At 45.2% G+C, this 18,186-nt stretch overlaps 1 protein-coding gene across 2 annotated transcripts in view; it reads left to right on the forward strand.

Moving 5' to 3' along the window:
• TTBK2 (tau tubulin kinase 2) overlaps positions 1-18,186 on the forward strand; it is a 207,524-nt gene that overhangs the window by 146,912 nt on the left and 42,426 nt on the right. For both annotated transcript variants that reach the window (XM_077818805.1, XM_077818806.1), the window contains 2 exons: positions 16,844-17,001; positions 17,409-17,625. In XM_077818805.1, the coding sequence (XP_077674931.1) occupies positions 16,844-17,001; positions 17,409-17,625 (375 nt within the window). The remainder of the gene's footprint in view (positions 1-16,843; positions 17,002-17,408; positions 17,626-18,186) is intronic.

The raw sequence follows: 18,186 nt of genomic DNA on the forward strand, positions 1-18,186 counted from the left end.
GATTGTCCTCCAACCCCCTCAGTCCGAGCCCTGAGAACCATCCCTTATCCCAAACTGCTCATCCCCAGCCCAGAGTCTGCACCCCCAGCCAGAGCCCTCACCCCACCACACAGCCCAACCCCCTGCCCCAGCCCAGAGCCCCCTCCGAACCTCTCAGCTCCAGCCTGGCGTTCCCTCCTGCACCCCAAATCCCTCATTCCCAGCTCCACACCAGAGCCCACACTCCCAGCTGGAGCCCTCACTCCCCCCGCACCCCAAACCCCTTCCCCAGCCCAGAACCCCCTCCTGAACCCTAAATCCCTCATTTCTGGCCCCACCCCGGAACCCGTACCCCCTCCCACACCCCAACTCCCTGCCTCAGACTGTAGCCCCTTCCCATACTCTGAACCCCTCAGCTCCACCCCCAGCCCGGAGCCCCCTCCTGCACTCCAAGCCTTTCATTCCTGGCCCCACCACAGCCAGAGCCTTCACCTCCTCCCGCACCGCAATCCCCTGAGCCAGCCTGGTGAAAATGAACGAATGAGTGAGGGTGGGGAGAGCGAGTGACGGGGGTGGGTGGGTGGAATGAGCGGGGGTGGGGCCTTGGAGAAGGGGCAGGGCAGGGGTGTTTGGTGTTGTGTGAGTAGAAAGTTGGCAACCCTGTAACCCACTGGTCAATAATTTCATGATGAAATATATATAGTAAAAATATATGTAAAGTTATAAACATATGCTGAAATTAGGTCTGAAATGTGTTTATCAGAAAAGTTTGGGTAAACTAGTTTCTCAGAGACTAAGGACAAGCTGACGCCTCTAGCCAGGTGTCAGTTGGAGGGCAATCACCTATCAAGTGGCCATTCTTTGTCAAGGAAAGGGGTTAGGAACAAACAGATCTGCATCTTAGCAAGCAACAGCATGAAACCTCTTTCACCGCAAGGCTCCTTGTCTCCGTCCTCACAGCAGGAATAAACATTATATAGGGATAACCCTCAAGAAAATGCATTTCAAAGCGGGACTGGACTGTAAAATTGAGGGGCAAAACCACCCCAAGGTATCTGTCCCTATCCATCTCTCATTCACCTAAGAAGACAAAAGAAGCAGCCTTTGGACTATGGGAGCAGATCCTGGCCTGAGAATTTGGTCAGCAATGTTATTGGAAATGTGGTAAGGGATTTCAACTTGAAAGTTTTATTAAGTTTTAGTACTAGGAAGCATTTTATCTTTATTTTGCTTGTAGCCATTTTTTTACTTTAATGCATTATACTTGTACTCACTTAAAACCTCTCTCTTTGTAGTTAAAGAAACTTGTTTTATTCTTTAATCAAAACAAATCCAGTGTTGTGCTTTAACTAAATTGTGTAGGTAACTCCATTTAAAGCAGGAAACTGTTGGCTATTGGTCCTCTGAAAGGGGCAATGGACTTAAAATATCTGGACTGTCCAGAACAGGACTGGACAGTGTAGAACACCTGTTTTGGGGGGGAAATTTGGGACTGGGAGTGTGCTGGGGTCATCCTGCAAGTGATAACCAAGGTTAATGGAAACCGGAGTGTTCTGGCAGGCTGCAGTTATACACAGACATTTAGGACATGACCTGAATGCTGTTTGGCTGTTTCTGAGGAGCCCAAATTGGGAGCTACAGCAGCAAAGTATTGTGAGGCACCCCAGGTTTCGGGGCAAAGGTGAGATAGCTCCTCACTGGTCTGGATTGCACACTGGAATGGCATAGGCTGTTACCTCCTCAGAGGGAATTCGAAGTCATGGCACGAAACGTGATATTTTTGTAAGTACGTCAACAACAACTAGCAGAGTTGTGTGGCCATTGGAATTGGGAAAGTCAGTGATAAAGTTCATGGAAATGGACAATCAGGGTTGAGACAGACCTGAGTAGGAGCAGGATTGAGTCCCTGGTTCCTTCACAGGTTTAAAGTGCAGTACAATAAGTGTGACTACAATAATTGTCCTCTGTTGTAAATTTCCATTTTTTGTTCCATGGCAATAGAAGAAACCGCCCCCTTCTTCCCGCCCCCTCCACACACTTTTTCCTCTCATAATCTAGGATGGGGGGAAAACTATCAAGATCTAATTAGGAGTCAGTAAATCCCTTCCTGCTGGCCTTTCAATAGACTTGTTTGATTTGTAGATAATGATATTCTGCGTACTGGCTGAGTCGTAAACTGCAGAGAATGAATCTGAATGAGTGCATCATATTAACTAATTCTGGAATTACAGCTTCCAGAAGACTAGAGATAAGAATATTCATCATCACCATTAAATTACGTTTGGGCATGTGAAACTAATTAGCTTTCCTCTGGAAAAATTTTCTTTCATACTGTTCCACATTCACACATCTGCGGTTCCAAAGTAGAGACTACTTATGTGTAACATCAGCAAATTGTGCGTTGGTTTTCTTGTTTTCACAGAGTATATTCAGACAAATCAAAGCCAACCTGATTAGATGGCCGCTAATGTATCACTGTTTATACTAAGAAGGCAGAAAACAGCAGCAACTGAAGCTCTGTTATTGCATCTGTTTATCAATTTATTCTGTTATATTTATCTTATACCTTTGCTGCGTCTGTCTCTAGGAGACCAATGCTGTTGGCATTTTTCATTAGGTTGATATCTGTGGAGTTTTCTCTGGGAAACATGTTTCTTTCTCACTGCAACTTTTTAGCTATTATTGGCAGTAAAACTGTTTCTTCTGCTGGAAACCAACTTCCTCTATCTACCATCGAGATTGCTGATCAGGCAACGTAGCAGAATGCCCGCTCCTTTTTTTAAAAAAAATTCGTATTGATTACTTGGCTTGCTAACATTAACAGATAAATCAAGATCGAGGATTTTAAATAAGAACTGGAAATATCAAGTGATATCAAGTTCCCCTTTTGCCAGTGCATTTCTTCCTTTCTTTCGGTGTAGGTCTGCTGTATGTACACCACCCTCACCTTTCTTTAAATGGCCCACCCTGTTGTAGACACAGAAACTCAATAAGAGATTAAAGTGATACATTTATAGATTTTACCTGTTCCAAGGTAAAGCCAAGACAGTTCTGTAGACTGTCCTTTGATTATTCATAGAATTTTTACAGCTACAGTGCAAGCTTCCCTACACCACCCTGCCCATGTGCCATAACTATGAACTGGAAGGCCCTACCTTTAGGGGTAAGAGTGTATTGTACTTTCCATGCCCATTCAACATCTTGATTATCTGAATTCGTGTCAGTTGTAAAAGTACTTCTTGGGATGTGGATTTGTATCATAGTTCTTTGTTGTTATTTATTTATAGAATCACAGAAATGTAGAACTGGAAGGAATCTCGAGAGGTTACCTAGTCCATCCCCCCCATGCTGAGGCAGTAACAAGTATACCTAGAGCGTCCCTAACAGGTGTTTGCCTAACTTGTTCTTAAAAATCTTTGATAGACATTCCACAAACTCTCTTGGTAACCTGTTCCAGTACTTAACTATCCTTATTGTTAGAAAGCTTTTCCTGATATCTAACCTAAATCTTCATTGCTGCAGATTAAGCTGATTGTTTCTTGTTTAGTGGACATGGAGGACAATTGATCACCATTCTCTTTATAACAGCTCTTAATATATTTGAAGATTGTTATCAGGTCCCCCTTCAGTCTTCTTTTCTCAAGACTAAACATACCGAGTTTTTTTAACCTTTCCTCAGAGGTCAGGATTTTTAAACGTTCAATCATTTATATTGCTCTCCTCTGGACTCGCTCCAGTTTATCCACATCTTTTTTAAAGGGTCATACCCAAAACTGTACACAGTATTTCAACTGAATCCTCATGGCTGCCGAGTACAGTGAAACAATTATCTCCAATTTCTTACATTTGACACTCCTGTTAATACACTCCAGAATTATATTAGACATTTTTGCAACTGCATTACATTGTTGACTCATATTCAATTTGTGATTCGCTATAACCCGCAGATCCTTTTCATCAGTCTACTGTCTAGTCATTTATTCCTCATGTTGTAGTTGTGCTTTTGATTTTTTTTTTAAAGGATATTAACCCTGTTAGAGAAGGAAATTAGATTGGTTTGGCATGATTTGTTCTTGACAAATCCATATTGGCTATTACCGGTTATCCTTTAGGTGCTTACAAACAGATTGTATAATAATTTGTATTGAAGTGTGTCGGACTGATCTATAATTCCCTGGTGCAATTTTGTTCCCCATTTTAAAGATAGGTACTATATTTGCCCTTCTCCATTCCTGTAGGACCTTATTCTTCCTCCCTGAGTTCTCAAAGATAATTGCTAATTGTTCCAAGATTGATTCAGCTAGTTCCTTAACTATCCTAGCATGAATTTCATCAGATCTTGCCAGCTTGAATATATGTAACTTATCTAAATATTCTTTAATCTGTTCTTTCCCTATTCTGGTTTGTTGTTAATATTAATTGTGGAAGCATTTTGCCGCTGTTAACCTTTTTAGTGAAGACTGAAGCAAAAAAGGCCTTAAACAGCTTAGCCTTCTTGGCCGTCACCCATTATTAGCTGTCCTTCCCCATTAAGTGGACTTACATTTCCCTTGTCTTTTTCTTGCTTTTCGTGTATGTATATAACCTCTTTTTATTGCCTTTTTTGTCCCCTATTTAATGAAGGGCATAACGAGTGGGGTCCTGCAGGGATTGGTTCTGGGTCCGGTTCTGTTCAATATCTTCATCAGTGATTTAGATAATGGCATAGAGAGTACACTTATAAAGTTTGTGGATGATATCAAGCTGGGAGGGGTTGCAAGTGCTTTGGAGGTTAGGATTAAAATTCAAAATGATCTGGACAAACTGGAGAAATGGTCTGAAGTAAATAGCATGAAATTCAATAAGGACAAATGCAAAGTACTCCACTTCGGAAGGAACAATCAGTTGCACACATACAAAATGGGAAATGCCTGCCTAGGAAGGAGTACTGCGGAAAGAGATCTGGGGGGGTCATAGTGGATCATAAGCTAAATATGAGTCAACAGTGTAATGCTGTTGCAAAAAAAGCAAACATCATTCTGGGATGTATTAGCAATATTGTAAGCAAGACACGAGAAGTAATTCTTCCGCTCTACTCCGCGTTGATTAGGCTTCAACTGGGGTATTGTGTCCAGTTCTGGGCACCACATTTTAGGAAAGATGTGGACAAATTGGAGAAGGTCCACCAGAGAAGAGCAACAAAAATGATTAAAGGCCTCCTGCTGGTCATCTCAGGAATTAGCTCTTTCCAGCTTTTGGAGCGCCCTCTGCAGGCCTGTGTCTCTCCTGGACCCCGGTGCCCTTTACCCTGGGGTTCTGCCCCAGCAGTACCCCCATACTCTGGGTCTTCCCTCCCTGGGGAACCCGCTAAACCCACCTTGCCTCAGTGGCTACTGCCAGTCATCATCTTACCCCCGCTTACTGGGGCAGACTGTAGTGTAATGGCCACTCATCACTGGCAAGAGGTTAGGACCAGCTGCCTCTGCCTATTCCCAAGCTGCCCCTCTGCAGCCCCAGTACCTTTCTGGGCCTTTACCAAGGCCTGCAGCCTGGGGGTTTACCAGGCTGGAGCTTCCCAGCTCCCTTTGCCCTTCCCCAGCACTGCTCCGCTTCAGGTACCTTCTTCTCAGGCAGCTAGCCCTTCCCACTCCAGGGCTAGAGTGAGATTCCCCCACTTCTGGCCCACAGCCCTCTTATAAGGGCCAGAGGCTGGGGGAATCTCACTCTGGGCCCTAATTAAGACAGCCACACCTGTGGTCAGCTACATAGTCAGCTTCCCCCAGCTGTTCTTAATCCCTTTTCCCAGCTGCAACCCTCTCCAGGGCTGCTTTTACTATTGGCTCCCCCAGGTAGCCCTCTCCCAGGGCTGTTTTAACCGTTTCTGGGCCAGAGCAGGGTGACCACCCTGCTACACATGACCTATGAGGGAAGACTGAAAAAATTGGGTTTGTTTAATCTGGAGAAGAGAAGACTGAGAGGGGACATGATAACAGTTTTCAAGTACATAAAAGGTTGTTACAAGGATGACAGAGAAAAATTGTTCTCCTAAACCTCTGAGGATAGGACAGGACAAGAAGCAATGGGCGGTTTAGGTAGGAAGGGTCAAACCTAACGTCCAAACTGTTAGAGTGGTTAAGCACTGGAATAAATTGCCTAGGGAGGTTGTGGAATCTCCATCATTGGGGATTTTTAAGAGCAGGCTGGACAAACACCTGTCAGGGATGGTCTAGATAATACTTAGCTCTGCCTTGAGTGCAGAGGACTGGACGAGATGACCTCTTGAGGTCCCTTCCAATTCTATGAAGTTAGGATGGTACCTAGAGGTCCCAGTCAGGATTGGGTTTGTATTATTCAAGAGCGCTGAACAAGGATGTAAATTGACAGAGTCCCTGCCTTGTCTAAAAATATCAACAACTTATGACAGGAATGGGAGAGGGACAGCATAAAATACATTCAATTTGTGCAGTTGTTTGTGTACACATGTATGGATTTTTAAAACAATCAGAATAAATATCAGCTGTCTCTTAGTGTCTGTCAGTTTCACCCATCATTATTTAGTTGATATTGTATAGGCACTGCAGTAGAAGTGAGTCTTGAGAAGGGCTTTCAAGGAGGAAAGAGAAATGACCTTATGGATTAGTTCAGAGAACATTTAATGTGTAGGGAGTAGCATGAAAGAAAGTAAGAAGCTGTTTGTGGCAGAAATGAGCAGTGGAGGCTGGCATTGCTAGCTGAGCAATGAAGTAGTGGACAATGCAATAGGACAGAGCTTCTTAAACTTTTTTTGTTGACTGACCCCTTTTCAAATGCAATATTAATTCTGGACCCCCAACTGAGAAACTGATTGACAAAGTATATGCGGTCATGTAAACATGTACTGTTAGTAAAGCTTTAAAAAAAAGAACATATGAGTACTTACAGATACCAGTGAGATGAGTGCGCCTGCTTCTTACTGCACTCTATCTATCCTTGGTGTGATGGTTGACAAGCAAATTCATAAATCATTCTTCACTTCCAGTTGGGACCTGAACTTTGTCTTCATAGCTGTCATGGCAGACAATAATGCTTTACATAACATATTTTGTTGGGAGTAGTAGCAACACTTTCATTGCTTCTGTAACTAAAACTGGGTTCTACACAGCAACAGTTGGCCAAAACTGGCAAGATGTCAGTTCCTGAAACTTAATTTTCAGTGTGTGGGCTCCTTTTGAGCAGCTCCTGTTCTGTTTTTCCACTCAAATGGCAAGATCACATATTAAAAGCTGAGATTGCATCCTGAACCCAATCATATTCCTCCATGTTTACATTTTTAAAGTAAACACTGAAGTACTCTGCCAGAATTGAAAGATGAGCAACAGCCCTGTCTCTCACACAGTCAATTGTTATGCTGTTAGTATCCAGAAATTCTGTTAATAGCGGAAATGTATCTAAGATTCCATGGCTCTGTCTGGTTTTCCAAATCTTGACTTTCTTCTGAAATGCTCCACTTGTCACTCACCTCAAGTATGGTTTTATCGCTCCCTTGTGTGGACAGGTTCAGCGCATTCAACAAGTTAAAAATGTCTGCAAGATATGCAAGCTTTGCGATCCATATTGGTTCAGAAAAATTTGAGACAATCTTGGGATTGTGCTAGAAAGAAAACGTAGCAGCTGTTTGCAAAGCTCAAAAACTCTTTCCAACACTCTGCTGTGAGATAGCCAACACAACTCCATATGAAACAATAATTTGTTATGTCCTGCACCCATTTCGAGACACAGATTTACAAAAAGGTGTGAATTCAAAGGCCAGGACTTCACAAAATTCACAACTGTCACAGCTGCATTTAGCACATCATTTAATTCGGGTTTCATCTTCTTTAATGCAAGGTCCTGGTGATGCAACATATCGTGTACTACAATTAACTGTAGGTTTATGACTCGTATTCTTGCTACACCGCCATTCCTATTGTTTGTCATAGTGGTAGCACTGTCCATGCCAATAGCACTGGCAATGCACTTCTCCCAATTCAGCAATTCAGCTTTCACAAAATCATCCAATAATTTGACTATTTCCTGACCTGTTGTCCTTATGCTAACAGCTGACAAAAAGAAAATCCGCCAAAATTTCCCCCAGGCAGATAAAACGAACAAAAGCTAATAATTGTGCTGTATTACCAGCATCAGTAGTCTCATCAAGCTGAATTACAAACTATTCACATGTACATAGCTTTTCAATTAGTTGGGATTTTACATAATTTGAAAACTCTTCAATTTTCCTTCTAACTGTGGTGTGGCCTTAAGTTTCTTCCTTGCATCTTCACTTACCATCACTTTGCACATTTCTACAGCAGCTGGAAGACTCAGTTGTTCTCCAGTGGTATGGGATTTTTTACTCTTTGCAGTCCGAAGCGCTGTTAAGAAAGATGCTTTCAAAGCGTTTTCTGGAACTGATGTTATGTTTGCCATTTGAGTTTTCTGTCTATTGTATTCTTCTTTCTTTCATTGAAGAAAGTTCTCTGGGTTTATCTTCATACTCCAGGTACCTTGTTGTGAGGTTTCATTTCAATTTTGCAAATTTCATTGCTTCGTTTGATAGGATTCATAAGCATACAATGCAATGCAGTCGTCCATCACTAAATTCCATAAAACTAAAATCAGTATAACTTTTGTCAAACTTTCTTTTCTTCATTTGTTTCTTACTACTTAATTCTGCATTGTCTATGACTTCAACACAGTTAGCAGTACTAGTATGAGGACTTTTTAAAAACTTATCCATTTACAGTGTAATTTGCTCACACACTGTAAAAATATATTCCACTTCAACCTGCCAAAGATGTCTCAGTTATCAAAAAAACCCAGACATAATTTCTGATTTGCTGTCTCAAAGCAGTGAGTTTTTTTACTTTGACGCTTATGCCATATGAGTATTACAGTGTTGTTCATGCACCATGGAATATGTTGTGTAAACAGAAATAGTAGATCTGTCAATTTTAATCGTTAGGCAATGCAGATGTGCGGTGAAATTATTTTTTTATTTTTCTGCAGCCCCTTAGACATTCCTAGTGTGCTCATGTGTCTCCCCATTCCCACAGAAGCCCATGGTTACTGAAACTCCCACACTCCTCTATAGAGACTCCTGATGACCACACTTCTTCACAGATACTGATGGCTTCCTATGCACTACCCATAAAGGTCTCCCAATGTGCTCCTTTTCTTCCTTTTTCTGTAAGAAGCGTAGCTTTTTTTCACAAACCACAAGACTGCATGTCTTGTCTTGAACTGAAGGAGAATGAAGAATGTAATACTTGATGAGAGTAATACAGTGGAGTCGCATCTTACGCGGGGGTTAGGTTCTAAAGTCAGCGTGTAAGGCGAAAATCGCGTATAGTCAAAAAGAGAGAGATGGAAGAATGAACGAATAAAAAAGGGAGAAAGACAACTTTAAAGTCATTATGCGCAAACCGGAGTGCCTAAGGATGTCCAGGAGCATTGTCTATGATCAGCAACACTTTAAAGTCAAGTCGTTTCTCTTTGAGGTACCGCTTGACCTCCGGAATGAAACACTTGTGGAACCAATCCAGAAATAATGCTGCCGTCACCCAAGCCTTTTTATTTGATTGCCAGGCAGGAGATTTTTGTTCTTGCCTTTTAGGGCACGGGGGTTTGCAGCCCTGTAGAGCAAGCCCGGCTTTATTAAATGCCCAGCCGCATTGCCACAAAACAACACAGTCACACGGTCTTTAGCTGCTTTGAAGCCAGGGGCTTGTCTTTCTGATTTCAAAGCGTAAGTGTGGTTGGGCATTTTTTTTCTAGAAGAGCCCAGTCTCGTCAGCATTAAAAACTTGTTCTGGAAGATAGCCCTTTTCTTCTATGATTTTCTTTAATAGTTCGGGGTAGTCTTTTGCTGCCTCTTCATTGGCAGATGCAGCTTCCCCAGTAGTCTGCACGTTTTTGAGGTTGAAGCAGTTCCTAAAACTATTAAGCCAACCTTGGCTGGCTTTGAATTTCTTCTCATCAGAAGGCTGTCCCTCTTCGGCAGGAGGTTTGAACAGCACGTAGAGGTTAAGAGCCTTTTCTCGCAATGTGTTGCCATCGATAGGCACATGTTTATGGTTCATGTGTTCCAGCCATAAGTTTAATGCCTTTTCAGTCTTCACTAAAGTCTTATCACGCACCTGGCTCGTCACTTTAGCAGTTATTGGAGCACTTGATGCCACGGCTTGACGAATTTCTCTCGAATCTTGATGGCACAGATGCTAGGTTTGATGTGGCCATATTTACGCGCCATGTTGGAGGCCGACATACTGTTTCTTAAGTCCAACACAGCCAGTTTTTCCTTCAGCGTTGGAACAGATCACTGTTTCTTCAGTTGAGCACCAGATGAAGTAGTTGGCTTGTGTTTAGGGGCCATGTTGTATGAAAAATACGTATCTTTAAACACTAGAATCACACTCAGCGCAGTGAGATGCTCACTGGATCGGCGGTCAGCGATCGAACCAGTGGGGGTTGATTTATCGCATATAGTCTAGATGCGATAAATCAACCCCCGAACACTCTCCCATTGACTCCTGTACAGTACTCCACCGCTGTGGGTTATTGTTATTTTTCTTTTTTTTTGCCGAGAGCTTGTAGTTGAATTCGCGTAAGTTAAATGTGCATATGATGCGACTCTACTGTATAAATAATGTAGTCCTTGTTTCTCTTTGCTTAATGAGTAATGTTAGAATGTTAGAAATTTTTTGTACTTCAATTCTTTTAGGATTATTATTTTTTTAAATAAATGGTGTGGCAAAATACCTTGTTCGCCTCAGCAGGCTCAGTCCTTTTTTAGCCTTGGAGACTCAGGTTTGGGGCAAGGTGAATCCTTATAGGTGGCACAGGGTCCTGCTACTCCTCTCCTCAGTCAGTCCCTTGTGCTTGTTTTCCTTCCCTTCTGGGGAGCGAGTGCAGCCTCCCTGCTGGGAAGGTCTGGTGTCTTGCTGCAAACAGCCTACTGACAGCTTCCCTGCTCCTCTCACTCCCTCACTCCCCCGCTCCTTCCACGCAGGGGAGTGGTTAAAAAGGTCCCAAGTAGTTGGAGTCAGCTGAACCTAATTGCTTCCCGAGCGACCCCTTTTCCAGCTGAACCTTATTGCCCCCTGGTTCTCTCTCCTCAGTGGATAGGGAGGGGCCTTTTAATCCCCTGGGACTAATTACTACCCCCCTTTTGTAGCTGTTTGTCCTGGGTTTACCACATATTCCCCCCACCCCACTCAACACTACAGGGTTGGGCTACTTGCGTTGGCAAACAGTGCACTCTCGACAGGCCATCCGCATTGCCATGTTGGGTTCCAGTCCTATGTTGTACTCTGAAGTGGAAGGGTTGAAGCGACAGGAACCATCTTGTCACTCTGACATTTTTGTCTTTATTTTGGTGCATCCACTGCAGAGGGGCATGGTCTGTGACAAGGGTAAACCTCTGTTCCAGTAGATAATAATGAAGGCTTTCTACGGCCCATTTTACCGCCAGGCATTCTTTTTTGACAACAGCGTATTTCCGTTCCCTAGGCAGGAGCTTCCTACTGAGGAAGAGGACGGGGTGTTCGTTGTCCCTGACCATTTGTGAAAGTACTGCCCCCAACCCTACATCAGAGGCATCGGTTTGTAGAATAAAGTCCTTCCCCCTGTCTGGGGTCATGAGTATGGGGTCAGTGCAGAGGGCCATCCGTAGATCTGAAAAAGCGTCTTCAGCCGCTGTCGTCCATCTTACTATGTCTGGGCCCCGAGCTTTCATTAGGCCCATTAATGGGCATGCCCCGGTGGCAAAGTGGGGAATGAACCGTCTGTAGTACCGCACTAGTCCCAGGAATGCCCTGACCTGTTTTTTTCGGAGTGGTCGGGGCCACTTCTGTATAGCTTCTAACTTGTTGAGTTGGGGCCTCACCACACCCCTCACCACTATATACCCGAAGTAGTTGGCTTCAGCTAGCCTGAGCAAACACTTGGAGGGGTTTGCCATCAGCCCCGCCTTCCTCGGGGTATCCAGCACTGCCTCCACCTTCTCCAAGTGTGTCTCCCAGTCGGGGCTATATATGATAACTTCGTTGAGATAGGTTGCCGTGTACTTTCCATGTGGTCGCAACAGTTTGTCCATGAGCCGTTGGACAGTAGCGGGCGCCCCATGCAACCCAAAGGGGAGGACAGTGTACTGATATAGTCCCTCTGGAGTTGCAAAGGCCGTCTTCTCTTTATCGGCCTTGGCCAGGGGATCTGCCAATAGCCCTTGTTAGGTCAAGGGTAGACATAAACTGTGCTTTTCCCAATCTGTCAATTAGCTCATCTATCCGGGGTATAGGGTACGCATCGAACTGGGACACCTCATTCAGCTTTCGGAAGTCATTGCAGAACCTCACGCTGCCATCCGGCTTAGGCACTAAAACCACTGGACTTGACCATTGGCTATGAGATTCTTCAATGACTCCTAAGGCCAGCATTTTCCTCACCTCTGTCATGATCTCCTCTCTTTTGTCCTCTGGGATCCGGTATGGCTTGACCTTCACCTTCACTCCAGGCTCTGTGAGGATGTGATGGTGAACCTCAGTAGTCCTGCCTGGCTTTTCTGAGAACACATCCTGGTTGCGTTTAATCAGGCTGATCGCTTCAGATCATTGCTCTGGAGTCAACTCCGGGGATATTCCCACTTGGTTGGGCTGGTCGCTTTTAGGGGATGGTGCCCCTAGCACAACCACATGTGCTTCTCTATCCTGCCATGGTTTCAGCAGGTTTATATGGTAGATCTGCTCCAGCTTCTGGCAACCCGACTATCGGACCTTATAGTCGACTTCTCCTATGACTTCTATTATCTCATATGGCCCCTGCCATCTGGCCAGGAGCTTGCTCTCTGCCATGGGTATGAGCACCATTACCCGATCTCCCACCTGGAACTTTCAGGTCATTGCTTAGCGATTGTAGTATGCCTGTTGGGCCCCTTGGGCCTTCTCCAGGTGTTCGCGCACAAGGGAGGCGACTTGGACTATCCTGTCTTTCATTTGCAATACATGTTCAACTATGTTTCTCCCAGTGTTTGGCTGTTCTTCCCAGCCCTCTTTGGCCATGTCCAATATGCCCCTGGGGTGGCGACCATATAACAGCTCAAATGGGGAGAATATAATTTGTTTAGCCTGCAGAAGAGAAGAATGAGGGGGGATTTGATAGCTGCTTTCAACTACCTGAAAGGGGGTTCCAAAGAGGATGGCTCTAGACTGTTCTCAACGGTAGCAGATGACAGAACGAGGAGTAATGGTCTCAAGTTGTAGTGGGGGAGGTTTAGATTGGATATTAGGAAAAACTTTTTCACTAAGAGGGCGGTGAAACACTGGAATGCGTTACCTAGGGAGGTGGTGGAATCTCCTTCCTTAGAGGTTTTTAAGGTCAGGCTTGACAAAGCCCTGGCTGGGATGATTTAACTGGGAATTGGTCCTGCTTCGACCAGGGGGTTGGACTAGATGACCTTCAGGGGTCCCTTCCAACCCTGATATTCTATGATTCTATGAATCCAGTGGAAGCTTGGGGAACCTCCCATACAGCAAACAGCAAGTAAGGCAGCAGGGTGTCCCAATCTTTCCCGTCGCGACTAACCGCTTTCCGTAGCATGTTTTTCAATGTTCTACTGAAGCGTTCGACAAGACCATCAGTCTGGGGATGATAGACTGACGTCCTGAGGGTCCATATATGGAGCATTGTACATAGGTCCTTCATTAACTTAGACACAAAGGGGGTCCCTTGGTGCATCAGGATCTCTTTAGGTATCCCTACTCTGGAAAAAATCCGGACTAATTCTTTGGCTATGGTCTTGGACATGGTGTTCCGTAGGGGTACAGCCTTGGGATATCGGGTGGCATAATCTAGTACTACCAGAATGTACTGATGACCCCGGGCTGACTTCTCCAGTGGCTCTACTAGATCCATAGCTATTTGCTCGAATGGGATTTCAATAATTGGTAGAGGTACCAAAGGGGCCCTTAGGTGTGGTCGGGGCTCATGTAACTGACATTCTGGACAGGAGGTACAATATCGCCAGACAGCCGCATAAATGCCGGGCCAAAAAAACCTCTGCAGAATCCAATCAAGGGTCTTATCTACCCCAAGATGGCCCCCAAACAGATGGCTGTGGGCCAGATCCATCACGCCCCTCTGATGCTTCTGTGGGACCAAGAGTTGTTCTACGACTTGCTCTTGGACCTGGACTACTCTGTATAGCAGATGACCCTTAATTACATAATATGGCCCTGGGCCCTTGACTCTCCCCTCCACGGGGACCCCATTTACCTCGACTACTAGTTTACGAATATTGCTGTATATTGGATCATTGGCCTGATCCTCACCAGAATTCCCGAGTGAGGTCCCCATTTGTCCAAACTCAGGGAGATCTACCTCTGTCTCCCCCTTGGGGAAAACCCCCGGGGAACAAGGTCCGGCTCTTGGGTCGTTGATCTCCTGCCCCGCCCCGCTGTCCATTGAGCCACCTCTTTCCCCTACAAGCGTAGATTTCTGGTACTGGGTTAAGATCCTCCTTCCCCTCCTTTTATCCGCCCTTCATTCCCTCCAAGTCTTCTGGGGCTTTCCTGGCGGGGAGAACAAATCCTGGCCAAATTCGTGGAAGGCTGGGGGGTGGTGGGTTATCTATCTGGGCCACCCCCTGGGTCCCGGGTTCATTATTTTCTTCCACCTTCTCCCCAGGGAGTAGGCTATCAAATCCCAGGAAGTCTCATCCGATAAGGACTGGGTAGGGGAGTGTCGGAACTACTCCCACTGTCACCTTAGTGGGGTTTCCGAGAACTTCTATTTTTACGGGGATGGTCAGGTAGTAACTGACATCCCCATGCACACAGGATATTCCTGAGCGTTTGGCCCGGGATAGATGGTCCTACCCGACCAGCTTTCCCGAGACCAGCATGATTGCACTTCCCGAGTCTACTAATGCTGTGGTCTCTATACGATTCATCTTAACGGGTGTAGTGTATCTATGAGGGACCATTGCAACCCCTACTAGACTTATTAGATCACATGGTCCCCCTATATCTCCCAGTTCACATTGCATGGGCTCTTCTAGATTTGGGCATTGGGCAGTGATATGCCCCAATTCACCACATGCATAACATTGGAACCCTGCTCGGGGCAGTCCCCGATTTTTCAGGCTACTGGGCTTTCTCCTCTGAGCCTTTCTCCCCCAGTCCTCAAGTCTCTCTGGGACCTCTGGCTGCTCTTCAGCTTCCTTCCTCCCCTCCATAGTCCAGCCTGGTGTTAGGGCAAACTGGGGCCTCGGCGCAGAGACTTGTCTCTGATTCTGGCGCCTTCCTTCCCCGGTGGTCTGCAAAAGTTCTTGGGCTGCTAGGTGTCTCTCTACGAGGGCAAGTAGTTCATCGTAGGAGGAGGGATCATTTTGGCGGACCCACTCCCGTATATCTAGCGGCAACCCCCTCATGTACCTGTCCAACACGAGGATTTCCACTATCTTCTCCGGCCCATGGGTCTCAGGGCGGAGCCACTTCTGGGTGAGGTGGATTAAATCAAATAGCTGGGACCTCGGCGGTTTGCTGCCCTGGTATTTCCACTCATGGAAGCGCTGGGCCCGTATGGCTGACGTCACACCTGACCTTGCCAGGATTTCCCCCTTCAGTTGTGGGTAATCCATAGCTGTCTCTGTGGTCAGGTCGAAATAGGCCTTCTGGAGCTCCCCACACAGAAATGGAACCAGGATACCTGCCCTCTGGTCTTGGGGCCAGGCCTCCCGCAGTGCTGTCCTCTCGAAGGCTTCTATATCATCATCCGTAGTCATCTTCTGTAAATAGTTGCTTGCCCGCAGCGGTTGGATCCCCTGGGGCCCGTGCGTCAGTGTGGTCAGGGCTTTTAACTGGTTCACTGCTTCATTCAGGGTGGCTCGATCTTGGGCCGCCTGGTTCATCAGTAATTGGTTTTCTCCTGTTGGACGCGTACTGACTCTTGCTGGGCAGCCATCTGCACCCTGGTAGCCTCTTGTTGGGCCGCAGTGGCCTGTACCAACACCTTCACTACATCCTCCATTTTTGTGTGTGTGTGTGATTTACCCTGCCCTGAGATGGCTTGCCACAGAGCCTTACTCACTCACCACATCCTACTTCTGACACCAAGTGTGGCAAAATATCTTGTTCACCTCAGTAGGCTCATTCCTTTTTAGCCTTGGAGACTCAGGTTTGGGGCAAGGTGAATCCTTATAGGTGGCACAGGGTCCTGCTACTCCTCTCCTCAGTCAGTCCCTTGTGCTTGTTTTCCTTCCCTTCTGGGGAGCGAGTGCAGCCTCCCTGCTGGGAAGGTCTGGTGTCTTGCTGCAAACAGCCTACTGGCAGCTTCCCTGCTCCTCTCACTCCCTCACTCTCTCCCTCCTACCACTCAGGGGAGTGTTTAAAAAGGTCCCAAGTAGTTGGAGTCAGCTAAACCTAATTGCTTCCTTAGCAACCCCTTTTCCAGCTGAACCTTATTGCCCCCTGGTTCTCTCCCCTCAGTGGATAGGGAGGGGCCTTTTAATCCCCTGGGACTAATTACTACCCCCCTTTTGTAGCTGTTTGTCCTGGGTTTACCACAGTGGTTAAAACATACCAACACAGGAAGCAGTTAAGTGGTAGCAATGCTTAAAGTGCTCTACCCAAGCATTACAAAAAGCTATTTCATAATTTTCAAAATAAATAGTGCACCATTCTGAGCCACAGATAGGGGCAGTGGTGATATGGCACTGTTGATAAACCTTACCTTTTTAACAATTAATTGTCAGATAAAGTCTTAAAGGAGAACCAGATGTTAGAAAAGCCTTGAGGGAAACTGAGTCTGGAGTACTTTATCTTTCTCTAATTCAAAGAAAGAAGAATTAATTAACTCTTTTCTTTATTTTTAGCTTCTCATGTCTGTGTTTGACAACAGTATGAAAACTTCTGGAGTCATTGAAAGTGACCCTTTTGATTGGGAGAAGAGTGGAACTGATGGCTCTCTGACGACGACAACAACATCAACAACTCCTCAGTTACATACTCGCCTGACCCCAGCTGCAATTGGGTATGTTCAAGCATTTCCTATGTTTAACCTAAAAATCCAACCACTTAGCACCAGGGGAAAGTCATCTGTTACATCTGTTTCTCCAGGGTGTTAACTAATAGGGTATTGCAGGATACTAGGTCTCCCTTTGGTCACTATTGAGCCTCTCCTCAGGAAAAAAAAAAGTGCTGCTGTCCTAAATATACAGCAGTTACGAATGTTGATACATGTCTGGGTTAGGAAATCACTTTATTAGATTCCCATTCTGCAGTCAACCTTTTGCTAAAGCCTATGTTAAGAACCTAAGGCCTGATCCCTAGCACATTGAACTCGATGAAAGACTTCCGTTGCCTTCTCTGGGCTTTAAATCATCACTTATGAGGACCACTTGCAAATAACTGCTTTATTTTTCACTTCTTCCTTTGTAGAATAGCCAATGCCACACCTATCCCAGGAGATTTGCTGCGAGAGAACACGGATGAGGTGTTTCCAGATGAGCAGCTCAGTGATGGGGAGAATGGTATTCCTGTTGGAGTCTCACCAGAGAAACTGCCTGGGTCCCCCGGGCATCAACGTCCTCAGGAAAAAGATGTCTGGGAGGAGATGGATGCCAACAGAAACAAAATAAAGCTGGGGATCTGTAAGGTATTTATAGAGCTGCAATGGGAAAAACCTCTGTCATAAATATAAAGGGAAGGGTAACCACCTTTCTGTATACAGTGCTATAAAATCCCTCCTGGCCAGAGGCAAAACCCTTTCACCTGTCAAGGGTTAAGAAGCTAAGGTAACCTCGCTGGCACCTGACCCAAAATGACCAATGAGGGGACAAGATACTTTCATATCTGGAGGTGTGGGGGGGAACAAAGGGTTCTGTCTGTGTGTGTGATGCTTTTGCCAGGAACAGATCAGGAATGCAGCCTTACAACTCTTGTTAAGTTAGTAAGCTAGAACATGCGTCAGATTTCCTTTTGTTTAATGGCTGATAAAATAAGCTGTGCTGGATGGAATGTATATTCCTGTTTTTGGGTCTTTTTGTAACTTAAGGTTTTGCCTAGAGGGATTCTCTATCTTTTGAATTGGATTACCCTGTAAGGTATTTACCATCCTGATTTTACAGAGGTGATTCTTTTACCTTTTCTTTAATTAAAATTCTTCTTTTAAGAACCTGATTGCTTTTTCATTGTTCTTAAGATCCAAGGGTTTGGG

The sequence above is a fragment of the Eretmochelys imbricata genome, chromosome 6 (assembly GCF_965152235.1).
Source record: "Eretmochelys imbricata isolate rEreImb1 chromosome 6, rEreImb1.hap1, whole genome shotgun sequence".
NCBI classification, from domain to species: domain Eukaryota; kingdom Metazoa; phylum Chordata; order Testudines; family Cheloniidae; genus Eretmochelys; species Eretmochelys imbricata.